Source organism: Meles meles, chromosome 16, assembly GCF_922984935.1.
Source record: "Meles meles chromosome 16, mMelMel3.1 paternal haplotype, whole genome shotgun sequence".
Classification (NCBI taxonomy): Eukaryota; Metazoa; Chordata; class Mammalia; order Carnivora; family Mustelidae; genus Meles; species Meles meles.
This window is the reverse complement of record NC_060081.1, coordinates 37,686,875-37,708,286: the sequence shown is the minus strand read 5'-3', so window position 1 is coordinate 37,708,286 and position 21,412 is coordinate 37,686,875. Positions and strand designations below refer to the sequence as shown.

The 21,412-nt window shown below is 38.9% G+C and overlaps 1 protein-coding gene across 3 annotated transcripts in view; it reads right to left on the bottom strand.

The window, feature by feature from the left end:
• Positions 1 to 21,412, bottom strand: part of RALGAPA2 (Ral GTPase activating protein catalytic subunit alpha 2) — a 321,503-nt gene that overhangs the window by 222,678 nt on the left and 77,413 nt on the right. For all 3 annotated transcript variants that reach the window (XM_045981825.1, XM_045981826.1, XM_045981827.1), the window contains exons 8-11: positions 20,820 to 20,958; positions 18,868 to 19,067; positions 11,179 to 11,406; positions 737 to 904 (exon numbers count right to left, since the gene is read on the bottom strand). In XM_045981825.1, coding sequence (XP_045837781.1) covers positions 737 to 904; positions 11,179 to 11,406; positions 18,868 to 19,067; positions 20,820 to 20,958 — 735 coding nt within the window. The remainder of the gene's footprint in view (positions 1 to 736; positions 905 to 11,178; positions 11,407 to 18,867; positions 19,068 to 20,819; positions 20,959 to 21,412) is intronic.

Below are 21,412 nucleotides of genomic sequence, written 5' to 3'. Positions count from 1 at the left end.
GACTAAAAATTCCATTCCAACAGCACTCACTCTGAGGACAGTGCCCAGCCCTGCAGTGAGGCTTCTTAATGGAGGAGACAGTGCTTGTTTTGGGATTAGTCTTTTCAAGTGCTCTAGAATAGGCCACTGCACAAGACAAGACTGCCAAAACATTCTAAATTCAGCTTCTCAAATGCTATTTATTTAAACACATCAATACCAGTAAAGAAGTGACTTTTTTTTTTTTTAGATTTTATTTTATTTATTTGACAGAGAGATAGAGAGAGAGCACAGGTAGGCAGAGCAGCAGACAGGAGAGGGAGAAGCAGGCTCCTCACGGAGCCGGGAGTCCGATGCGGGGCTCAATCCCAGGACCTTGGGATCATGACCTGAGCCAAAGGCAGACGCTTAATCGACTGAGCCACCCAGGCACCCCAGCAGTGACATTTTTAATCTCACACAGAGACATGTAAAACACAATGGTTTATAAAGCAACTCTTGCACAACAGTGAATAAGAAAGTTGCCACACACACTCAGACCTAGCCTGAGGGTTAGGAAGTGACCAATGATCCTGAATAGAGCCAGAAGCAGCCTCACTAAAGCAGGTCCTCACCAAACTCAGCAACTTGAGAGCATCAGCTATGATAAAAGAGCACCATCAGCCTATGCCCCACTGATTGGCACCCTTCCTGACCAGGTATACTTTGCTAAAATATGTGTAGTTCTCAACAGAAACAGGAAGTGATAACATATTACCTCTTTGCTGTCAGTCTCTGAGAATCCTAATTTTTCGGCATCTTCTTGGGCAGCTTCTTTTTTATCTGGTTCTTCCATGAACACAGGTTTGTCCTGGAGGATCCACTTCCTGTACACTTGAACTACCTTCCTTGTTACAGCAATGTCACACGAAGGCAATAAAAATGCCTAGGATAAAAAGGGAAGACTCCCTTTAACTCCACACCTGCTCAGATCACTATAACAGACAAGACACCTAACAGACATTTCCAATCCCCATCACCGATTTCAGACTTTCCTCTGAAACATACAGGGCAGCCCAAACTTGCTGAGGAAAAAAGGCATTTTCAATTACGCCAGAAAATGTCATGCAATTTAAAAATAACTTCTGTATTCTGAGTAATTTTTTCAAAAAAATAGCCAACATGCACACCTACACAAATTCTTCAATTGGCTATACAAACAATAGTTATACAACTGGGAACCTTTCCCAATGAATCAGAACTTGATTATAAGACAAGAGACATGCTACTGCAGCCAGCTCCAGTCAACTGTCACACCTCTACCTAACTCCATGTTCAAGGATGTTGCGATGGTGACAGAGGGTATATTTATACCAAAGATGGAAAATGCTAACAATTGGAGCTTTTCTTTTCTTTTTCTTCCCCTTTGTCTTTCTCTTTCTTCCTTCTTTTTTCTTCCCTCCCTTCCACCTTCCCTTCCCTTTTGGAGACCCAACATTCACCAGCACCCCAGTGAGTAAAGACTGTACTCAGGTGTTCTGTACTCATTGGTATGCTGATGAATGTTGGCTCTCAGAAAATATATTAAAGGGAGCTCCTGGCCAGTTGTAGCACTGTACACATTTAGGTGACTTTTAAATATTTTTTTAAGGTTTTTCAGATTTATTTGAGGGAGAGCCAGAGAGAACGAGCGAGAGAGAGAGAGAGAGAGAGAATGTGCACAGCAGGGGAGGGAGCAGAGGGTGAGGGAAAGGACAAGCAGACTCCAGCAGGAGTGCAGAGCCCAATGCAGGGCTGCATCATCAATCCCATGATGCTGAGATCACTACCTGAGCCAAAACCAATAGTCAGACTTCAGCTGATTGAGCCACACAGGCACCCCATTAACTTTTTAACATTAAACAATCTCTTTATATATATGCATGTAAGAAATCTAACTTAATGTAAGATTCTAAAAATATAAACCAAAAGGTAAAAGAGAAATGTATTTGCCTTTTCAGTATCAGCTCTAAGGAATATTTCTGTCTGAGGGGTAAACACAAAGGAGAGAAACTCAGTATTACAGGAAATGCTTTCATTCATTCCACAGATGAGGAATTAAGCTGAGGCTCAGAACACCTGAGATATTTTCCCAAGATTACAAAGTAAGTTAGCAATGATTCTAGGTCTTGAGATCTCAAGATTCAGGATTTAATACTGTCTTTAATGTTCCTGCCACAGAATCCATTTATAGGCAGATTTCAGTGTAACAAGGGTTCATGCAATATATAAATTTTCATCGATGTCACTCAAATTCCAGAACAGAGGAGCCTGTGTTAAAACAAGACTGTAATATATCAATATAACAAATATTCTGACTTACGTCTCAAGAAAGATCAATAAAGAAGAGTATGACAAAGTACAACGGTGTCCCACCCTAATTTTGTTCCAAATTTTATTACAAATATTTTTATACATACAAGAAAGTAGAAATATTTTAAAGTGAGTTCCCATATACTGCTGCCTAGATTCTACAATTAGCATTTGCTAGATTTGCTTACCCCATTTCTGTCAATCCACCCCTATTTATCCTTCTTTCAATCCATTTTATTTTTGATGCATTTCAAAGAAATCTGCAGACATCAGTACATTTCACCCCTAAATATTTCAACCTGCATATCACTGTTAGAGTTCAAAATTTCTTATGGCACTTTATATAAAATTTATAAATAATGAAATGCATAAATCCTAAGTGGACCATGTGATGAGTTTTGAAAAATATAGAGACAGTGAGGTAATCCAAATCCCAAATCAAGGTATATCATGTTATCCTCCTCCCGGGAAGCAAACAGAAATATCCTCTGTAGGTGAATAAAATCACAGTAAAACCCAAATTATTTGTACAAACTGTCTGGTTAACGTATTATATTAATTAAAAATCAGAAATATGGGGCGCCTGGGTGGCTCAGTGGGTTAAAGCCACTGCCTTCGGCTCAGGTCATGATTCCAGGGTCCTGGGATCGAGTCCCGCGTCGGGCTCTCTGCTCAGCAGGGAGCCTGCTTCCTCCTCTCTCTGCCTGCCTCTCTGCCTACTTGTGATCTCTGTCTGTCAAATAAATAAATAAAATCTTTTAAAAAAATCAGAAATATGAGAAAAGAAGTCAATACTAACAAAACCACAATAAAAACCAGACAATATTTTAAACATATGGGAAATCAGGATAAATAAAGTTTCAAGAAGAAATGTAAATGGAATTGAAAAATAAAATAACCAAAATTTAAAACTCAGTGTGTATGGGTTGACAACAGAATGGACATGGCTGAAAACTGGATGAAAAATCCAAAGGAAACACCCAGAATGAAGCATGGCGAGATGAAAGGATGGCTAACTCAGAAGGGAAGGTGAGAGAGAAGTGGATCCTACATTGGGAGATGGAGAGGAGAAGGAAGTTGAGGGAAATTGGAAGGGGAGGTGAACCATTAGAGACTATGGACTCTGAAAAACCACCTGAAGGTTTTGAAGGGGCGGGGGTGGGAGGTTGGGGGAACCAGGTGGTGGGTAATAGGGAGGGCATGTATTGCATGGAGCACTGGGTGTTGTGCAAAAACAATGAATACTGTTACGCTGAAAAATAAATAAATTAATTTAAAAAAAAAAAAGAAAAGCGGATCCTATATATGGCTGCAGATGCACAAGGAAAGAAGATTAGCAAAAGGGGACAGAAATGATATTTGAGGAGAGAATGGCTGAGAATTTGGTCAAAATTGGTAAAGATGTCAATCCACATATTCAAGAATCACAAACACAAACAGGGTAAATACAGAGTACATTACCGTAAAACAGGTGAAAACCAAGAACAATCAGAAAATCTTGTAAGTTCCAGAGGAAAAAAGAGACATTTCCTCCAAAGGGCAACCACATAACCTCACATGACTTCTCAAAGAAACAATGGAACAAATATTCAATATACAAAGAGAACACAGCTGCCCACGTAGAATTCAGTATCCAGAAAAACTGCACTTCAAAAACAAAAGCAAAACAAAAATTTTCAGACACAGAAATGAGAAAAACTTTTACCAGGAGATCTGACTTAAGGGAAATACTAAAAGTGATTCTTTGGGCAGAAGAAAAATAATCCTGGATCAGAGATTCAGGAAGAGATAAAAATACAATAAAAGGGTAATTATTTGGATAAATCTAAATGAATAAATTATATATATATGAATAAAAATAAAACTGTAAAATAACAGTTATGAAAGATATATTTATATATATATTCATAATGGAATACAAATACAGGTGGTCCTCAACTTATGATGGTCCAACTTAGAAGTTTTCAACTTTAGGACAGTGTGAGCATAATGTACATTCAGTAGAAACTGTACTTTGAATTATGATTTTTCCTGGGTTAGGGATACGTAGTATGACACTCTCTTGTGGTGCTAGGCGGTGACAGTGGCTACAGCTCCCAGTCAATCCTGGGATCATAAGGATAAACAACTGATAAACTTACAACCATTTTGTACCCACATAACCGTACTATTTTTCACTTCCAGTATGGTATCCAATAAATTACATGAGATATTTAACACTTATTGTAAGCTAGGCTTTGTGTTAGATGATTTTGCCCAACTTGTAGGCTAGAGTAAGTGTTCTCAGCATGTTCAGGGTAGGTGAGGCTAAGCTATCATGTTTGGTAGGTTAGGTGTGTTAAATGCATTTTTGACTTATGGTATTTTCAACTTATGATGGTTTTATCAGCACACAACTGTATTGTGAGTCAAGACAAAACTGTACATAGCAGGGGCAAGGAACTGAGAAGGAATAAATGGAACTGGAGTGCATACTCACAGGGTAAAAGTTAAAATTAATGCTAGGTTTTAAGTTAGGGATGTTAACAATTAAAATATTACAAATGAATATAAAAATACTAAGCTAGGGGAGAAAAATGGGATACTAAAAACAACAAGTCTAACAGAATTCAATACAATTAGAAATCAGAAAGTAAGACAGTGAACTTAAACATAATTAGAATAGTTGTTATGTCAACTGTAAAGGGAATAATGTTCCAATCAAAAGATAGAAATTATTAGTTACGATTTTAAAAACTATTAAAAAGACTATGTGCCATTTATAAGAGGATATCCAAAACACAGATATGGAGAAAAGAAACTGAAAGTAAAAAGTTAGAAAGAGATACACCATGGAAACACTAAATAAAAGAAAACTGGTAGAGCTATATTAAGAACAGGCAAGACTGACTTTGAGGCCCCCCCCAAAAAATTACTAGAAATAAAGAGGAAAAATTCTTACTGATGAAAGATTCAATTCAAAGGAACATATATTTGTGAATCTATAACTGAAACTAATAATGTTGCCTCAAATATGTACATATATATGAGTGTGTGTGTGTGTATAAAAAGTACTGAGAGCCTTTGAAAAAAAAAACAAACAGACCAATCCGCAGTCATAGTAGGATATTCTCAGTAACTTGCAGAATAGCAGATAAAAGATAGTAAGGACAGAGGAGAGTGGAATACATGCTTCCTACCTTTTCACCATATTCTCCATGTCTCAACCTCTTGTATTTTTCATCTTTGTCTCTCTGCAGGACACTCAAGATATTTCTTCAGATCTGTCATTCTGTTTATTCTCTCCTTAGCTGTACCTAACCTGCTATTAAACTCACTCACTGAGGTTTTCCTTTTCAATTATTACATTTTTTCATTTCTAGAAGTTCTATTTTCTTATTATTCAAATCTGCTTAGTCATTTATTACAATTTCTTGTTTCCTGGAAACATTTCCAAGCTTGTCTTTTATTACTTTAAACATGTTAAATGTATTCATACTGAAAACTTTAGAAAAGTTTTGACTTTTAAATTCCTAATTGGAAGAAAGGGTGACCTGAAATTATTATACCCACCTAAACTGCTGTTCATGTGGAAAGGCAAAAGGAAAACATTCCTCATCACAAAAGGACTCAGGGACTAGCGCCTCAAGACATCTTCTTGAAAACACCCACTTGATGACAAAACGAGGCCATCCAAGAAGTCAATCAAACCAAGCATGTTAGGACTGAGGACACCAAAAGGAAAGAGTCTACCTAAATTCAAGACTAAACAACTATGCACATTAGGATTCCAAACTGACTGCAAATAATGGCAAATTTAGGCTATCAATTTATAATATAATGAAATAAGTGGATGGGGAGAGGAGGCTGAAGGAAATAGAAGATTGATAATTTCTTCAGATTTCTTAAGAAATCAAATAAGTGCTATCTAAAATTATACCATGGGGACAAAAACTGATGCCACCACTTTAATGGGACTGTAATTTTCTCCTTATAGAGAAATATTTTAGTAATTAATATTTCTTGTGGTAAAGGAATGTTTATTTGAATTTCTACAACTGTTTCTCTTTATTTTCTTTTAAATTCAAATAAAATGAAATCCAGACCTCTTCATTAAAAATGTATGAAAGAATTATTAAGAATTAAAGATTCCATTGTCATAAAGTGGTCTGTCAGTTTCTCACCCTTACCCTGGTACTTCCACATACCCTCGCCTTGCCTCTGCCTTAGTCAACCTCTATCTGGTTTTACCTTTACCCGTCCATGGCTGGCTGGCTGGCTGTCCATCATTAACTGCCTGCCAAATTCTCTGTCTGCACCTATGTACCTGTCCATCTACACCTCCCTGCTCACTTCCACCTCTGCCAGCTGGCCTATCTACATCACCTGTCTGATCTTCTATACCTGTCTGCCAGTTTGTTTATGTATCCAGCTCCTCTGTAAGCCTTCCCGTCTGCCCGCTAGGCTGCTCTCTGTTTATATCCTGCCTTACCCACCTCCTCTTCGCCAGGCTCTTATCTGCTTATCTAGCTAGCCAGGCCAGCAGGCAAATGTAAACGTATAGAAATACCTGGAATGATACTCTTTTTTTTTTTCTTTTTTAAATATTTATTTATTTATTTGACAGACAGAGATCACAAGTAGGCAGAGAAGCAGGCAGGGGGGCGGGGGAGCAGGCTCCCTGCTGAGCAGAGAGCCCAATGTGGGGCTCGATCCCAGGACCCTCGGATCATGACCTGAGCTGAAGGCAGAGGCTTTAACCCCACTGAGCCACCCAGGCGCCCCTGGAATGATACTCTTATAACATGAACACTGCTTGCTTAATGACAATATTTTGAGTGATTTGCTTAAGACTGTTTATCTAATGAACATTTACTTTTTAAAAAATAAAATATTCTTTAAAAAGAAACCAACAACAAACAGAACAACAAATAACCTGTACAGCAGTGCTTGGAACTTTTCAGATCCAGAACTAAGGAAGACATGTTAGAGAAGCATATATGCATTTATATACAGTATATACATAAATAGATGTTGTTTTAAAAGTTTCACAAAGAAATACTAATCCTTAGAACATGTAGTGCACTCTGAAATGTTTTGGTCTATTTTATTCTATTTCATTATTTAAAAAAATACTGGCCCTTTTTTTTTTAAGATTTTATTTATTTATTCATTTGAGAGAACACAAGCAGGGGGAGAGGGGTGGGGGAGAAGCAGACTCATTGCTGAGCAGAGAGCCCAACATGGGGCTCGATCCCAGAATCTGGGATCACGACCTGAGCCGAAGGCAGATGCTTAACCACCTGAGTCATCCATGCACCTCAAAATACTGGCTTTTGATAAGTTGATTTCATGACCTACAAATGGTTACAACAAGTAGTCCAAAAAACACTGGCAAGAAGACAAGTTTGTAGCGGAGTGACCCCAAGACCAGAACTGGCCACCTGAAGCCTCTACCACTTGCTACTAGCCTGCCTGCTGGGGGCAGCAGTAAACTGAGGCTGCCCTGAGTGCCACTGAACTTTGTCTCCCTTCAGCTACCATTTATTTCCATTGCCTGCAAGCCACTAAACCATGCCGTCCTAGAAGACTTGCACAATCAGCCCCTACCATGAGCCTCTTTGCCTTGGGGTCCCTCGTCAGCATTTATTTTCATGTTCACATAGTCAACATCTGATCCTCTGCCATCATGCACTGTTCTCTAGTGCATACACACAATTTTACCTCCCCATGGAGAACATGCGCTTCCTGAATGTACATTTAAAACTTTAATGGCCTTTAGGCCTAAAATATTAAATAGTCTCTGAATACTTTAAAATTGGAAAGAAATTACATTATGCCATCCAGAAAGAAAAATTCACCACTGACCACAAGAGGGCAATAGAATACAATGTTAAAACCCATGCTCCTTCAAGTATCTCTACTTAGCATAAAATGTTTTTTGCTTCACAGCACAAACATGTCTCAGAAGTTTGGTAGTAAGTAGTATGCAGTTAACGTCCGTGGCCCAAGCTGAATTTAGACTGGAGTTAGGACTAAATGGAACACAGAATTTAGAGCACACTCTTGCCAATAATGGATGCAGACAGAACTGTCCATATGATAAATTAGCAATTTATACAATGAAAGTAAAACGACATTAGCATGTATCTCATGTGCAAAATTTATAAGCTTTGTCAATCATATCTAGTCTTATAGTAACCACTGGCATCCCAGAGCTTAAAACACTGCTACAGATCAGGGTCTGCAAACTCTGGCCCGTCATCCAAATCCAGCCTGCCAAGTGATTTCCATAAAGTTCTTCAGGAACACAGCCATGTTTTTTTTTGTTACGTGCTATCCAGAGCTCTCGAAAGCAGAGCTGAAGAGCTGCAACAGAGCCCACGTGATCAACAAAGCCTGAAATATCATTATCTGGTCCTTTATAAAATATATGACCTCTATTCTCAATTATATGCCCTCTAGGACCTTGATGATTTCAACTCAAATTAAATGGTTACCAAGTACCTTCCGTGCATACAACAGGAACACAACAGGGCAACATTAATGGGGAGAATAGGGTAGATTTTTAAATCATGCATTATTATGATAAAAGAATGTTTTGGCAGCATGTCATAAACAGTACAGGTTAGAAAGCGATGACATAGCAGGTGTGGGGTTCCAGGGAGCATGCTGCTAACCATGGTCAAAGGAAAAGGAAGGAGTGGGAGTGAGAAAGTCCCCTGCATATCTTGCTCAGTGATGGCTCAGAGGAGGAGCAGGAGACAAGGATCACAGGAAGGCTAAAATTAACAAGCACACAAGAACACAAGTCCTGTTAAAGAAGTGGTTTTTAGAAGCTGTTGTTAGGGAAGAAAATAAGCTAAGCTCTGGCTTCATTATCATTAAGACACCACTAGAATGTCAGACAAGATCACCAGCTGGCATTTCAAAAGGCAAGTGTGCAAACAAGAAGCAAGGTCCAGACAAAAGGTTTGACCGGGAGTCTCATGCCACATGGCTGCTGGCTCTGCACAAATAGCTGAAGGCCATAAGCAGGCAAATGTGGTGTTAGACAAGAAGAGGCTCAAGCCCAGAACTTGGTCAACTCTTGGAATCTGGGGTCAAATAAAAAAGGGCCCAAGAAATAAGACAGAGAAGACACAAGGAGTGAGAAGAACCAAGGTAGTGCTGAGACCTAGAACCAGAAAAATACTTTATGAGGGAATTTTCACTGAAGCTTGAACTCATATTTTCTTTTTTTTTTTCTTAAATATTTTTATTTATTTATTTGACAGAGAGATCAGAAGTAGACAGAGAGGCAGGCAGAGAGAGAGGAAGGGAAGCAGGCTCCCTGCTAAGCAGAGAGCCTGATGCAGGGCTCGATCCTAGGACCCTGAGATCATGACCCGAGCCGAAGGCAGAGGCTTAACCCACTGAGCCACCCAGGCACCCCAAACTAATATTTTCTTAAGTCAAACATTTTTATTCAACAAAATACAAAATATGGTAAAACCTCCAGATTGCTATGGATTACACTGGGACTTTCATTCCTGGTTGATTTTTCCTTAATGACAGTCTCAGAAGTGAAAGAGTTAATCAGTATCTAGAAGTCTTACCCCTCCACGAAAAATTCTTCATGGTGCCCGTGCACCCTTCCTGTGTATGCACAGGGCTCCTCCCCTTCTCCCCAGGGAGCATGGCTCTCTGGGGCCTCACCCTCTGTGCGGGTGCCCAGACTCAACAGCTATTCCCCATTACATGCACATGCCCACAAAGTACTGTCCCCCCAGGTACCAGTACCAAGATGAGGTGACCAGTGGCTCCACTCCACACCACAGAGCTGCTGTCTTTGCTGCACCGCAGGTTCTGCTTCTTCTGTCAGCTTCTCCATAGCAGCACTACTGACATTTGGGGCCTGATGTTCTCTGTCATGGTACAGTGGAGCCCTTGTCCTGTGTCTGTAGGATAATCACTGGGTACTACTCACTAGATGCCAGTAGCACTGCCATCTCCCCAGTTGTGACAACCAAAAGTGTCTCCAGACAATGCCCAATGTCCCTGGGGGTCAAGCCAGCCCCAGCTGTCGCTCAGGGCTGCTAAGTATTGTACAGCCTCTGATCTATCTCTGCTATCTTTTTCCTCACTTGCACCCACTTTCTTGTTTGCACTTCTCCATCCACCACAGTGTCCACCATCCAGGTGCTGTATTAGCGTCAGCCCTTGCTTTCCCCTTGTTCCCCTTTTCCTCTTATGTCATAAATACTTCTATCATATGTGCATGCCATGTGTGTTTGCAGAGAAAGTCCAACCATCTGTAGAGCCTCTCTAGAGCTCCCTTGGGCCTTCGGGACAACACCAGCCTGGGGGCTCCACTTCGCCATGTTCAATTGTTGATGAGTATCCAGGAAGGGCTTTCTTCCCACCTACCTCTGGGTTTCCAGTCTCTTATGAACACAAGAGGGTATTTTGGGGATGATTTGCTCATATATGGAATTTCCCCTCTATATGTGGGAATTTTATAAAAACAAAATCTTAAGGAATCATAAACAAAACTGCAACACTCCACATGACAAATTAAAAGCAGGATTAGAGGAATCATGATTCAGTCCTGCAATGTAGCCCAACTCATCAAAAGTATTTCTTGCAGTACTGTGAGCAAAAGAACAAGAACAAAACTAATAGTTTCAGAGGGAAGGGGGTTGGGGAGAGGGGGTAACAAGGCGATGAGTATTAAGGAGGGCACGTGTTATGATGAGCACTGGGTATTATACCTAATGAATTACTGAACACTACATCAAAAACTAATGATGTAATATACAGTGGCTAACTGAACATAAAGAAAAAAAGAACAAAACCCTCTTCAATTTCATGAACTCACAACATACACACACACACATACACACTAACCTGACGAAAGACTTCATTCACAAAGTTGACATAACCTCGCGTTGACAAGAGAATCCGCTGCACCATTTCATACACAGTTCGGTGCTCTTCTTCAATGCTACAAAGGCTGGAGTTGCTGAGTCTTCGGTCCGACAAGGTGCTGCTGTTGGAATGGTTTTTGTCTTGCTCTGTGGGACAGCCGCCATCCAGCTCCGGCACCCTCTCTTGCCCCACACCGCCACCAACAGTCTGGAAGAAAGCCATTACCACCTCTGAGTGGGCCTCTTTGACATTCAAGAACACCCGGTGAAACTGAAGACTTGCTTAATTTTAAAGGACTCTGGTTACCATCAACTTGAAGGCAAGTGACACCAGCACTGCTCAAAGCACAAGGGGCTCCAGGACCCATACTCACCAATTTCCCAATTCACCAGCTAAACTCTCCCCAACTCAGTTATTTTAACAGGAAAAACACTAGATTATTGCAGGGAGGGAGGCTGTGAAATTTTCTCAACCAAAATACTTTAACTTATATTTGCAAAATCATAGAACAAATTGTGTCAGTGAATTTATACTATGATCACCTTTGGTTTCTAAATTCAGCACTCACTCTATGGTCACAGAGATATGAAAGTTCAGTAGATTTTTTTGAGCCACAATATTGGAAAGCATCATTTGATTCATGAGACTAAGTGACACTTGACGGAGGAGTGTCAAAATCTTTGGAGAATATTTTATGAGAAGAATCTTGATCTGAATTTCATATTCAGAATCTCAGATTGAACTTAACTGATATATTTACAAAATTTTAAAAGGCTTTAAGAGCACAAAGAAATAAAATAATTCATGCTCACATATTTAAGGTGGATTTCTGCTCTCATCTCCCCATAGAATTAAAGGTTTCCTCCAAATACAATACATGTATCATTTTGCTTCATTTTTATAAATTTCACTATTATTTTTAAGTGTCAAAAATGTATAACTCAAATATCACTAAAATTCTACCTACTGTGAATATTTTTTAACAACAAATGATAAGATATGAGTAATACAAAATAGTTATTTCAGTAACTACCAAGGACAGTTTGAAAGCAGATATCCAAACTGCAATCTCTAAGGAAAATTAATGGAAGATTATATTTATAATAATTTTTCTCTTCATGCCTCACTATTAGGTCTGTGTGGCTTATCAAAGGTACTGTCATACTGTGAGATGAGCTGTCCTACAGTAATTATTTAAAAAAAAAATTTCATCCTTTTGATGTGTCAACTATCTTCTGCAGAAAAAATAAAATTTTTCTCATTTTTTCTGATATATATGTGTATCTATATAGTAACTGATACATATGCATAAGTGTATATACATATATATTTTTTAATCTATAAAGTATGGAGGTTGGATTAAGTCTAATGTCTCTTTTATGGCTCAATAACCCGTGACTCTTGGATCAATAACTTCCATTTTCCCCATAGGACAAAAAAAAAAAGGTACATGTGTACATATGCAGCAAATTTTAAAATATGATCACAAATTCTATGACTCCCCCTTCCCTTTGACTCACAAGGGCTCTGTGACAATGTTAACCAGTGGAATAGGGTGGAAGAGATCTGTGCCAGTTTCAGGCCCAGGTACAAAAGACTGATAGTTACCACTTCCTATCTCTTGGAACATTTGCTATTGGAGCTCTGACTGGCCAGGAAAGAAGTCCAACCCCGTTACAGAGACTGCATGGAAGTGGGAGGCCCAGCTAAGCCTCACCTTCCAATTGTACCCATCAAAGTAATAGGCATGTGCATACAGCCATGCTGAACCCTCTAGACTAACCAGCCGCCAGCTGAAGGCCACCACCTACTGACCTCAGTTAATGCCCTATTAAGCACAAGAATTGCCCCACAGGATCCTACCCAAATTTTTTACCCAAAAAGTATATGAAATATGACAAAAGGGTTGTTGTTTTAAACCACCAAGTTTTGAAGTCATTACATAACTAATTGGGTAACACGGCAATTAGGTAGCTAAAATAATGTAAATAAAGAAATATATTTAAAGGCACCAAATTATTTTAAAAACTGCTCTGAACATACAGAAAAACAAAAACAGACCCATAAATACAGAGAACAAACTGGTGGTTGCCAAAGTGGAGGCAGTGGGTGGAGAGGCAAAATGCGTGAAGCACAGTGGAAGATATAGGCTTCCAGTTACGAAATTAGTAAGTTGCGGGATGAAAGACACAGCATAGGGAATATGGTTGATGGTACAGTATGGTGAGCAGAGCATAACAGACTTGTCAAATCCTATGTTGTATATCTGAAACTACTACAACACTGTATGTCAATTATACTTCAATTTAAAAATCAAAGTAAGTTTAAAAAAATTAAAAGTGAGCTCTGTTATCCAAATAGAACACATGAGATGGATTTCCCATCATGCCATAAATGGAAACAACTTCTCTTGATAGAATAATGCTTTCCTTAAGCCTTAGTCCCTACTCCCTCTGCAAAAGGCTACTTTCCAAATACATCTATATGTTTAGACAGGTGTTTATGTCTGCAGTGAGTGATGAGTGAAAACAAACTGATAGTTCAAATTTCCTCATATCTTTCTCTTTTATGAAAATGAACAGTAAAAGCATACGTAAGAATTAAGCACAGAGAGAGGTCTATTTCTACCCACTACAATCAAGCTGGAATTCTCAACTATTATTTAGTATTAGGTGATTCTGGTGGCAAACTCAAAAATTGGTTTTTACTTCTTGGGCACATGAGGAAGCCTTGGTCGGTGAAATGGACATACCAGCTTGGCCCAGGCCTGCACTGCCAGGGTTCAGGAAATTGCATGATACAAGCTCACACTTAACCCTTCCCATCAACCCTCCCCAACATCTGGTTTCTTCTCACTGACAGCTCATACTGAGACCTGTCCACTGCCAGGGTCAAGCTAAAGGGGGCATCACAAACTAGGTGGGAAACGAGAGGATGCAAACACCATTCTGGTGGGGATGCCTGAGGCCGCTGAATGCCCCAGTCATGATTCTCCAACACAGCTGGGGGCAGCCCAGCAGCTGGATAGAGCTCTAGACACAGAAAGTACTGGAGTGGTAGTCAACAAACAAATTCATTTGTGTAATATATAAACTCCTCTAGGGTTGTCAATTTGTGAGATTCACTTTTTCTAACTGTTCACCCCATGAAATACAATTTCAGGAAACCCACAGCCCATGGATCATTATTAAAGGGCGCATTCAGACTCAAAGTGTAACTAAGGGTTATCATACAAATAAATACGATATCATTCAAAAAAGCTGATACCACCTCAAACTTTCTTTTCCATTCCCAAATGGGCTTTTATGGGTTTTAATGTCAATTAATGTGTTTAAAGAACAGGTAAAAAATGGTAACTGCTGAAATTTTAACATCAACACTTTGCTTTCTCTAATGTATGTTGAAGTACTTTTATTTCATACAGATATGAATTACTAAGGACTAAATCATATTTCAGTGAACACATTTTCAGCTGAAATGATGCACCAAGAATGTACAGCTTTGGTCAGGTTTATGCTGTTGTTGTCAACATAGTATACGGGGTATAAGAGCTACTGTCTTTTCGTTCTCCCATGGATATTTTCTACCAAATTCTTCAAGTGGTAAGAAAACTTTTACACTAATTCCTCTCCTTCCTGGTGAAAAAATACTGTTAAAGGCATTAGTTTTAGATCCAGAAGCAAATCCACTTTGCAAAAAAACACACAAAAAAGCCCTCAAACATGATATTTAATACAGTGATAATGGCAAAAGTGTAAACTCCATTTGGAAACAGCACTTAAAATATTGTTCTGAAGGGCTTTTACAACAGCAGTATATTCTGTGAAAAGAGATTTTGGATCAACTGATTGAGTCATATTTACTTTACCTAGGCAAAATAGATTAAATCTGAAATTCCAAACAAAAACATTCAGGACACAAATGAAATTATATGTGCTCTTATTCCTGCAAGTGTCTCCAAAATCTAATACTCAATGTTTTAAATTGCTGCATTTCTCATTTGCAATGCAGATGAAGAGAGGAACACAGCAGACACATGTGAGATGAGGTGTGAGGCACAGAAGGGAGTACAGGAGGCAACTCATCAGCTGAATAGTGACTCCCCCAAAGATGTCCATACCTTAATCCCCAGAAGCTTTGAGTACTTTACCTCACCTGGCAAACAGAATTTAGCAAGCATGATTAAATTAAGGTGTGAGGGGGGAGAGATTATCCTGAATTATCTGGGTGGTCCCAATGTAATCATGAAGATCCATAAGGAGACAGGAGGATCAGACACAGAAGGCAATGTGAAGATGAAAACAAAGGGATAAAAGGTGATGTAATGAAGGGCCACAAGCCGGGCAATGCAGGCAGCTCTAGAAGCAGGACAAGGCAAAAAAATGGATTCTCCAGAATGGGTTCCTCCAGAAGGAACACAGACCTGCCAACATCCTGATTTTACCACACTGAGACTGATTTTGAACTTCTGAGCTCCATTGTGTTGTTTCAAGCCACTGAAAGTTTGTCATTTGCTACAGTGGCACTAGAAAACTAGTAGAACAACTCACTGTGAGACATATTGAGAGTCTGTACAATAGGAGTGACCATTTCTATGTTCGGCTCTCTGCAGGGTGTGGTAGCACTGGCCCTGGATAGTTGACTGCCAGCAACCATTCACCCTCTCTGATAGAACCCCAGTGCTCCATGTGCCTCCTCCCCTGCAGCCCAGGTCACGGGAAGCTCCCCATCCACAGTACCAGGGAAGGGTTCTGTCATGGAAGCCAGTCATGTCCTTCTTGGGCCATTCACATAGCCAACTGTATGAGAGTCAGTGCCTTGTTACTGTTCTAGGAGAGACAGGTAACCTAAGTTGTTCTACTCACACAAATCGGAAGGGCTTTAAAGAAATATCTGGGTTGTCTCCGAACATGAACAAGGAAGGCCATGCCCCTGCTGCTGACAGCCATCTTACAGTCAGCAGGGAGTGGAAGACAAATCTGCCAGAGAAAAAGGGCAGAGTAGGAAAAACTAGAGAGAATCATGGAGACAGTGTGAATTAACTACATTTTCTTCCAGTCCTGCCATGAGCTGCTTCTTCATGAGATTGAAATATTTCTTTTTTATCTTTAAGACAGTTTGAGTTATGGAGTCTTCTTCTGTTAGAATGAGACAACCATCCAAACTGATTCAGGAGGTCAGATCTTTATGGATACTAAGAAAGCCAGATAATAAAACTAGATGACTCACAAGTGTAAGAAGTCTCCTTCCCGACTAAGGAAAAAAATGCTAGAACCTTGAATCCGTGGTTAATCTGCTATTCTTGCTACTTTTCATCATCCAACTGTATTTTTCAAAAATGAGAAACTTACTCTCAATAAATACAATGATGATTTTCTGAAAATTTGAAACCAGGTGAGGCAGCAGTCACAGCCTTTAAACAGACTGTTTTGAATTGATTTAATAATCACACAAGATACAATCTAAAATTTATCAAAGAGTGTGACTACATTTCTTATATACGATTTCATACAAACTTTGTCTATCTGATTGATTTTTAGTTTTTGTCTACTTGATGGATGAATAAAGGTCTCTCAATACGGTCCAGAACTAACAGTGTTCCCTGGCTCATAGTGAAATCCAGGGTCATTTTTATTTCCTCTTCCATGAACTTCTCCTTCCTCTCCTTTTGTCTGTTTTACAATTGGACTGTTTGTCGTCTTCTCAATTTGAAGGCACTCTCTATATATCAGAGGCACGAACTCCCTGAAAAACTCTGATGTTACAGATGCTTTTCACAGTCTATTGTCCGTATGTGGTTTTACTTTGTCTTTTGATATACAAACCTTTTTCAGTTTTTTAAAATAAAGTGGTACCTCATTTCTTCTAGGGTTTGTGGGTCTGATCTCCACCTCAGGTAGTCTACCAATGCCCAAATTTATACAATTCCTCTAGATTGTCTCCTCAATTCTTTATCATTTTGTTTTTATATTTAGACCTTAAATCAATTTAGAACTTCAATCAATCTGACATCTGCTTACATATGTGATAGGAAGCAGGGTTCTAAGTAAGAGAGAGAGAGAGACAGTTCTTTCAGCTCTGAGGGTTATATATTAGATTCAATGTTCAATGCTACTCTGTCCCATTATCTAGAAGGAACTGGAAGTTTCTATCTGGAATTCTGATAATTTTTTCTTAATCCCTGAAAGTCAAAGAGGTTTATGTATGTTTAGGTTAGTGTCTGTTCAGCTAATTCTCTCTGGGACTAGAAGGCCTTGTGAATCAAAGGCATGACTTTTTTTCAGCTCAAGTAAATTTTGCATTAGTTCAATTATCACTTCTGATCTTTTCTCCTTTTTTCCTCATAATACTTGCAAGATAGGTCTGGACCTGATCTCAGATTTTATTTATTCATTTCTGATTTCCATCTCTTTGAATTTTTCCTCAGCGTTATGAGATATTCCTTTGGAAAATCAATTTTGTTCTCAATAGTGATCATTACTGTTTACAGTTTTCCTATTACATTTTTAAACTAATGAATTTAAGGTTTTTTAAAGCTTTCTTTTATTTTTATTTTTTATAAAGATTTTAAAAATTTATTTGACCCAGAGAGAGAACAAGAGACTGAGCACAAGCAGGGGGAGTGGCAGAGGGAGAAACAGACTCCTCGTGGGGAGAAGGGAGCAGGGACCCCAATGCAGGGCTTGATCTCAGGCAGACATTTAACCAACCGAGCCACCCAGGCACCTCAAAGCTTCCTTTTAAAATCTTCAGTAAGTATTTTGCTGCTCTTTACTGGAATTGTAGCCCCTTCAGACTTCCTCGACAGTAAGTTTCTCCAGCTCTGTTGTCAGTTCTTAATCAATGAGGACACATGCTCTGGACTTCAGTTTGGTGCTCCTCCACCGAGATGCTACCTGCCACTGAGATGTGTGCACTAGTCAGGCCTAGTCACGCTTCTGGGAACTCTAGAGCATCAGTGAACCTGCTCTAAGGGGACCATGCTTTGTGCATAAAAGCAGGCCCCTGCCATGAAGCAGCTGCTCTCAAACCTCCCCAAGTGGTCCTGCTCTACCCAGCACAAAGTCCCTAAGCAACTCAATCTGCTAGGAAAGCCCATTTCTGTGACCAAGGACAGAAGAGAGGGAAGGTACACCACAGACCCCATACAGAAAGAGGTCTTCACTGAAGGCCTTTGAGAGAGACGGTCTTTTCTTCCAGGCATTCCATGATGGCACCCCAAAATCCTGAGATGCTCTTCCACTCCTCCCCCGAGATCCCAAAAGGGCACTTGGGAGTTGCATGGGTCCTTCCAATAGCCCACCTAAATGATTCCTGAGGGCCTGCCTGGTGCTGGGGATTGGCGAAGGCAACACAGGCCCCTGGTCTTATGCTCTGAGGTCACTGGTACTTGAGCAAAGGAGGGAAAATCAGACGGTCCAGGAGTCTGCACACAACAGCTATTTTCTCAGAACATCTCCCTGGCCCCCAAGATCACTTCGTCATGGCAATGTCAACAGAGCATGGCAAGTGCTACCTCAGAGCTCTCTGACACCTCAGCAATAGAGAGAGAGCCCACCCATAAATCCAATCCCTAGAACCACCATCCTTGAGGAACCAAAAACCCCAAAAGTCAATTACAAATAGCATATTTTTATCTAGTAAAAGATAAGAAGATGAATGACATACCTGTATGATTTTGGGCAGTACATCAACTCCATTTTTAGTGTTTTGGGTTGTAGTTAGATACTTCTTTTCCAAAAAGAAAGTTACAATCCATTTAATAAAAACAACACGAGCTGCCATGTATGGAATTTTTGTACTGTAAATGTTTTCATTATCTCGAGTTGTAGTAATGTACACTGGCTTTGGTCTCAAATGAGGGATGTCTGGAAGAAAAAAGAATACAGGATTAGGTGAGTGAGTGTAACTCCCACAAATAGCTCAGTTTTTAACAAAGCAGATACACATTTGGTTGTATGAATAGCAACTAAAATTAAAGTACCAGAAATTCTTAAAAATGACATCTTTTGGTAGACTTGTTTCTAATTCTGCCTTGCGATCTGACCAAGATGGGAGAGTGGCTACTGTTACTGCTTGCTTGTTACAGCTACGGCATACAGCTATGGAAGAACTAAGCTAATAACTCACTAACAAATTTCAGTAATGATATGCAACTCTAATGTAAAAATATTTTCACATACATTGTAACAAATTTAATTTTATTTTAGGTCTGAAACAAATCTAAAAGCATGTATAGACATTTTTCATCACTTTAGGCATTTTATACTTTTCAATGATTTTAGGTATTTTAACATCCAATACTACACTAATCAAATCTATGAGACTAGTTTTATAGCCTTTTCCCTTTAGATGAATACAAAGAATAGAATCAGTATCAACTACTTTATGTCTGAAAGAATTCATCTTTGAAGTATTAGACATCACCATTTTCATAGAACTAATAAGAAGTCCCTTTTTCATTCTTTAAATTTCATAAAACAAAAAATTACATGGTATTGGATTTGAGTGCAACTTGCTGTATGTACAACTCTCTTACTAACTTTTATACAGCTGGTGGTACCTGCGTGAGGCAGACAAGTTCTCAACAAAGAACTTTATTTTCAGTATATTAAAGTATACTATGTTTTCCACAGTGAATATAGACTATAAAATCAGAAACTAGTTCTGGAAAAAATACCCACATATAGATAGCTAACAAATACATATATCAATAACTCTAAAGGCTAGTATTTCTACATCTTTTGAAATGCATCAAGTTTCTGCTGTTTTCCCCTGATCCAAGCGTGCACGTGTGTGTATGTAAATAAACACCCAAACACAACTGAATTAAGTAGTCCACATTCCCCAGATGGATTAATGTCTACTGTGACCTTTTCCCCTCCAAAATTATTTCTGATTATTCATTTTAACTAATTTTGCTTGCTTTCAAACAATAGGGAGAAGAAAATTTGCCTCTCCACCCCGGCACCAATCGAAGGGATACTTCTGTCCTGTAAGCCTTCATTTTTCATAGAAAAAAAACTTCAGCAGCCAAACTAGAAATTCCTTCATGTTTCCTTCCTTTCTGGGGCTTGTTGTCCATAGGTTTCCCAGCTGCCCATATATTGGCCCCTCCATAAGAAGCTATATATAGCACCTGCTGGATGAAATATCCAGGATAAAAGAAAGGGTCTACTGTGGGCAGCTGCGTGGCCTGGGCTGGCCTGCCTCCCCACTGGCTGAGGTCTGTAGTTACCATACCCCACCACCCATAAGAAAAGACTTAAGGAAATGCAAACTTTAACATCCTTGTGTGAGATAACGAACATGGTCTTCAATGAAGAGTTGCAATTAAGAAAAACCTTAGAAGATTTTAAATATAATTACATCAAAAAAATCATGACACATACCGAATTATTTCTGAGTACAGGAGCCAGAGTCTCCCTGAGGTACAAATAAATAGTTTGTACAAATAGGTAAAATCATTTATTAGGAAACTTTAAACCTCTTAAAATAAAGTTACCATTAAATATAAGAATAAGAGGCCTATTCTTCTTAAAAATAAACAAAAGTCACTTTCAAAGAGAATGACAGCTTCCCTGTGGACATCCGCTATACACGTTCCAATCAGTACTTACCAAGTACAGGTTTGTAGATGTTTGTTAACTTAGTAAATGATGGAAATAAATGAGGAAGATAATACTTTCGAAACAATGTAAAAAGAAATTTAAAACCAGTATCTTGATTCTCCTTATTCTTCCACTCCAAGCTTGCAGCCTTTGGATAATATGTGGGAAAGAACATATGTACATTTACATTTTAACTTAGTGTCTACTAAACTGAAATGCTGTTATCTTCGTAAAATTCCTAACCTAAATAAAAAAAAAGACCTATGTTGACAAATACTGTTGACAATCATGTAATGAAATCGTATCTTATAACTCAAACAATGACAAGAATGAATATTTCAAAAGAAAATGGTTAACTATGTTAAAGACATTTTTACTGAGTATTAAAAAAAAAATCAACCAATGATATAAATATGTTTTTAAACTCGTTCTATTCATCGTGCCTGTATTTTTTTTTTCTACCAGTTCTCTATAATGACTTAACATTCTTTCTGTCCTTAAAACATTTAGTCAGATGTAATCTGGTACTTTTTTTTTTTTTAACTCAAAAAAGGCCATTTAGGATAAAGAAGATGTGGTATATATACACAATGGAATACTAT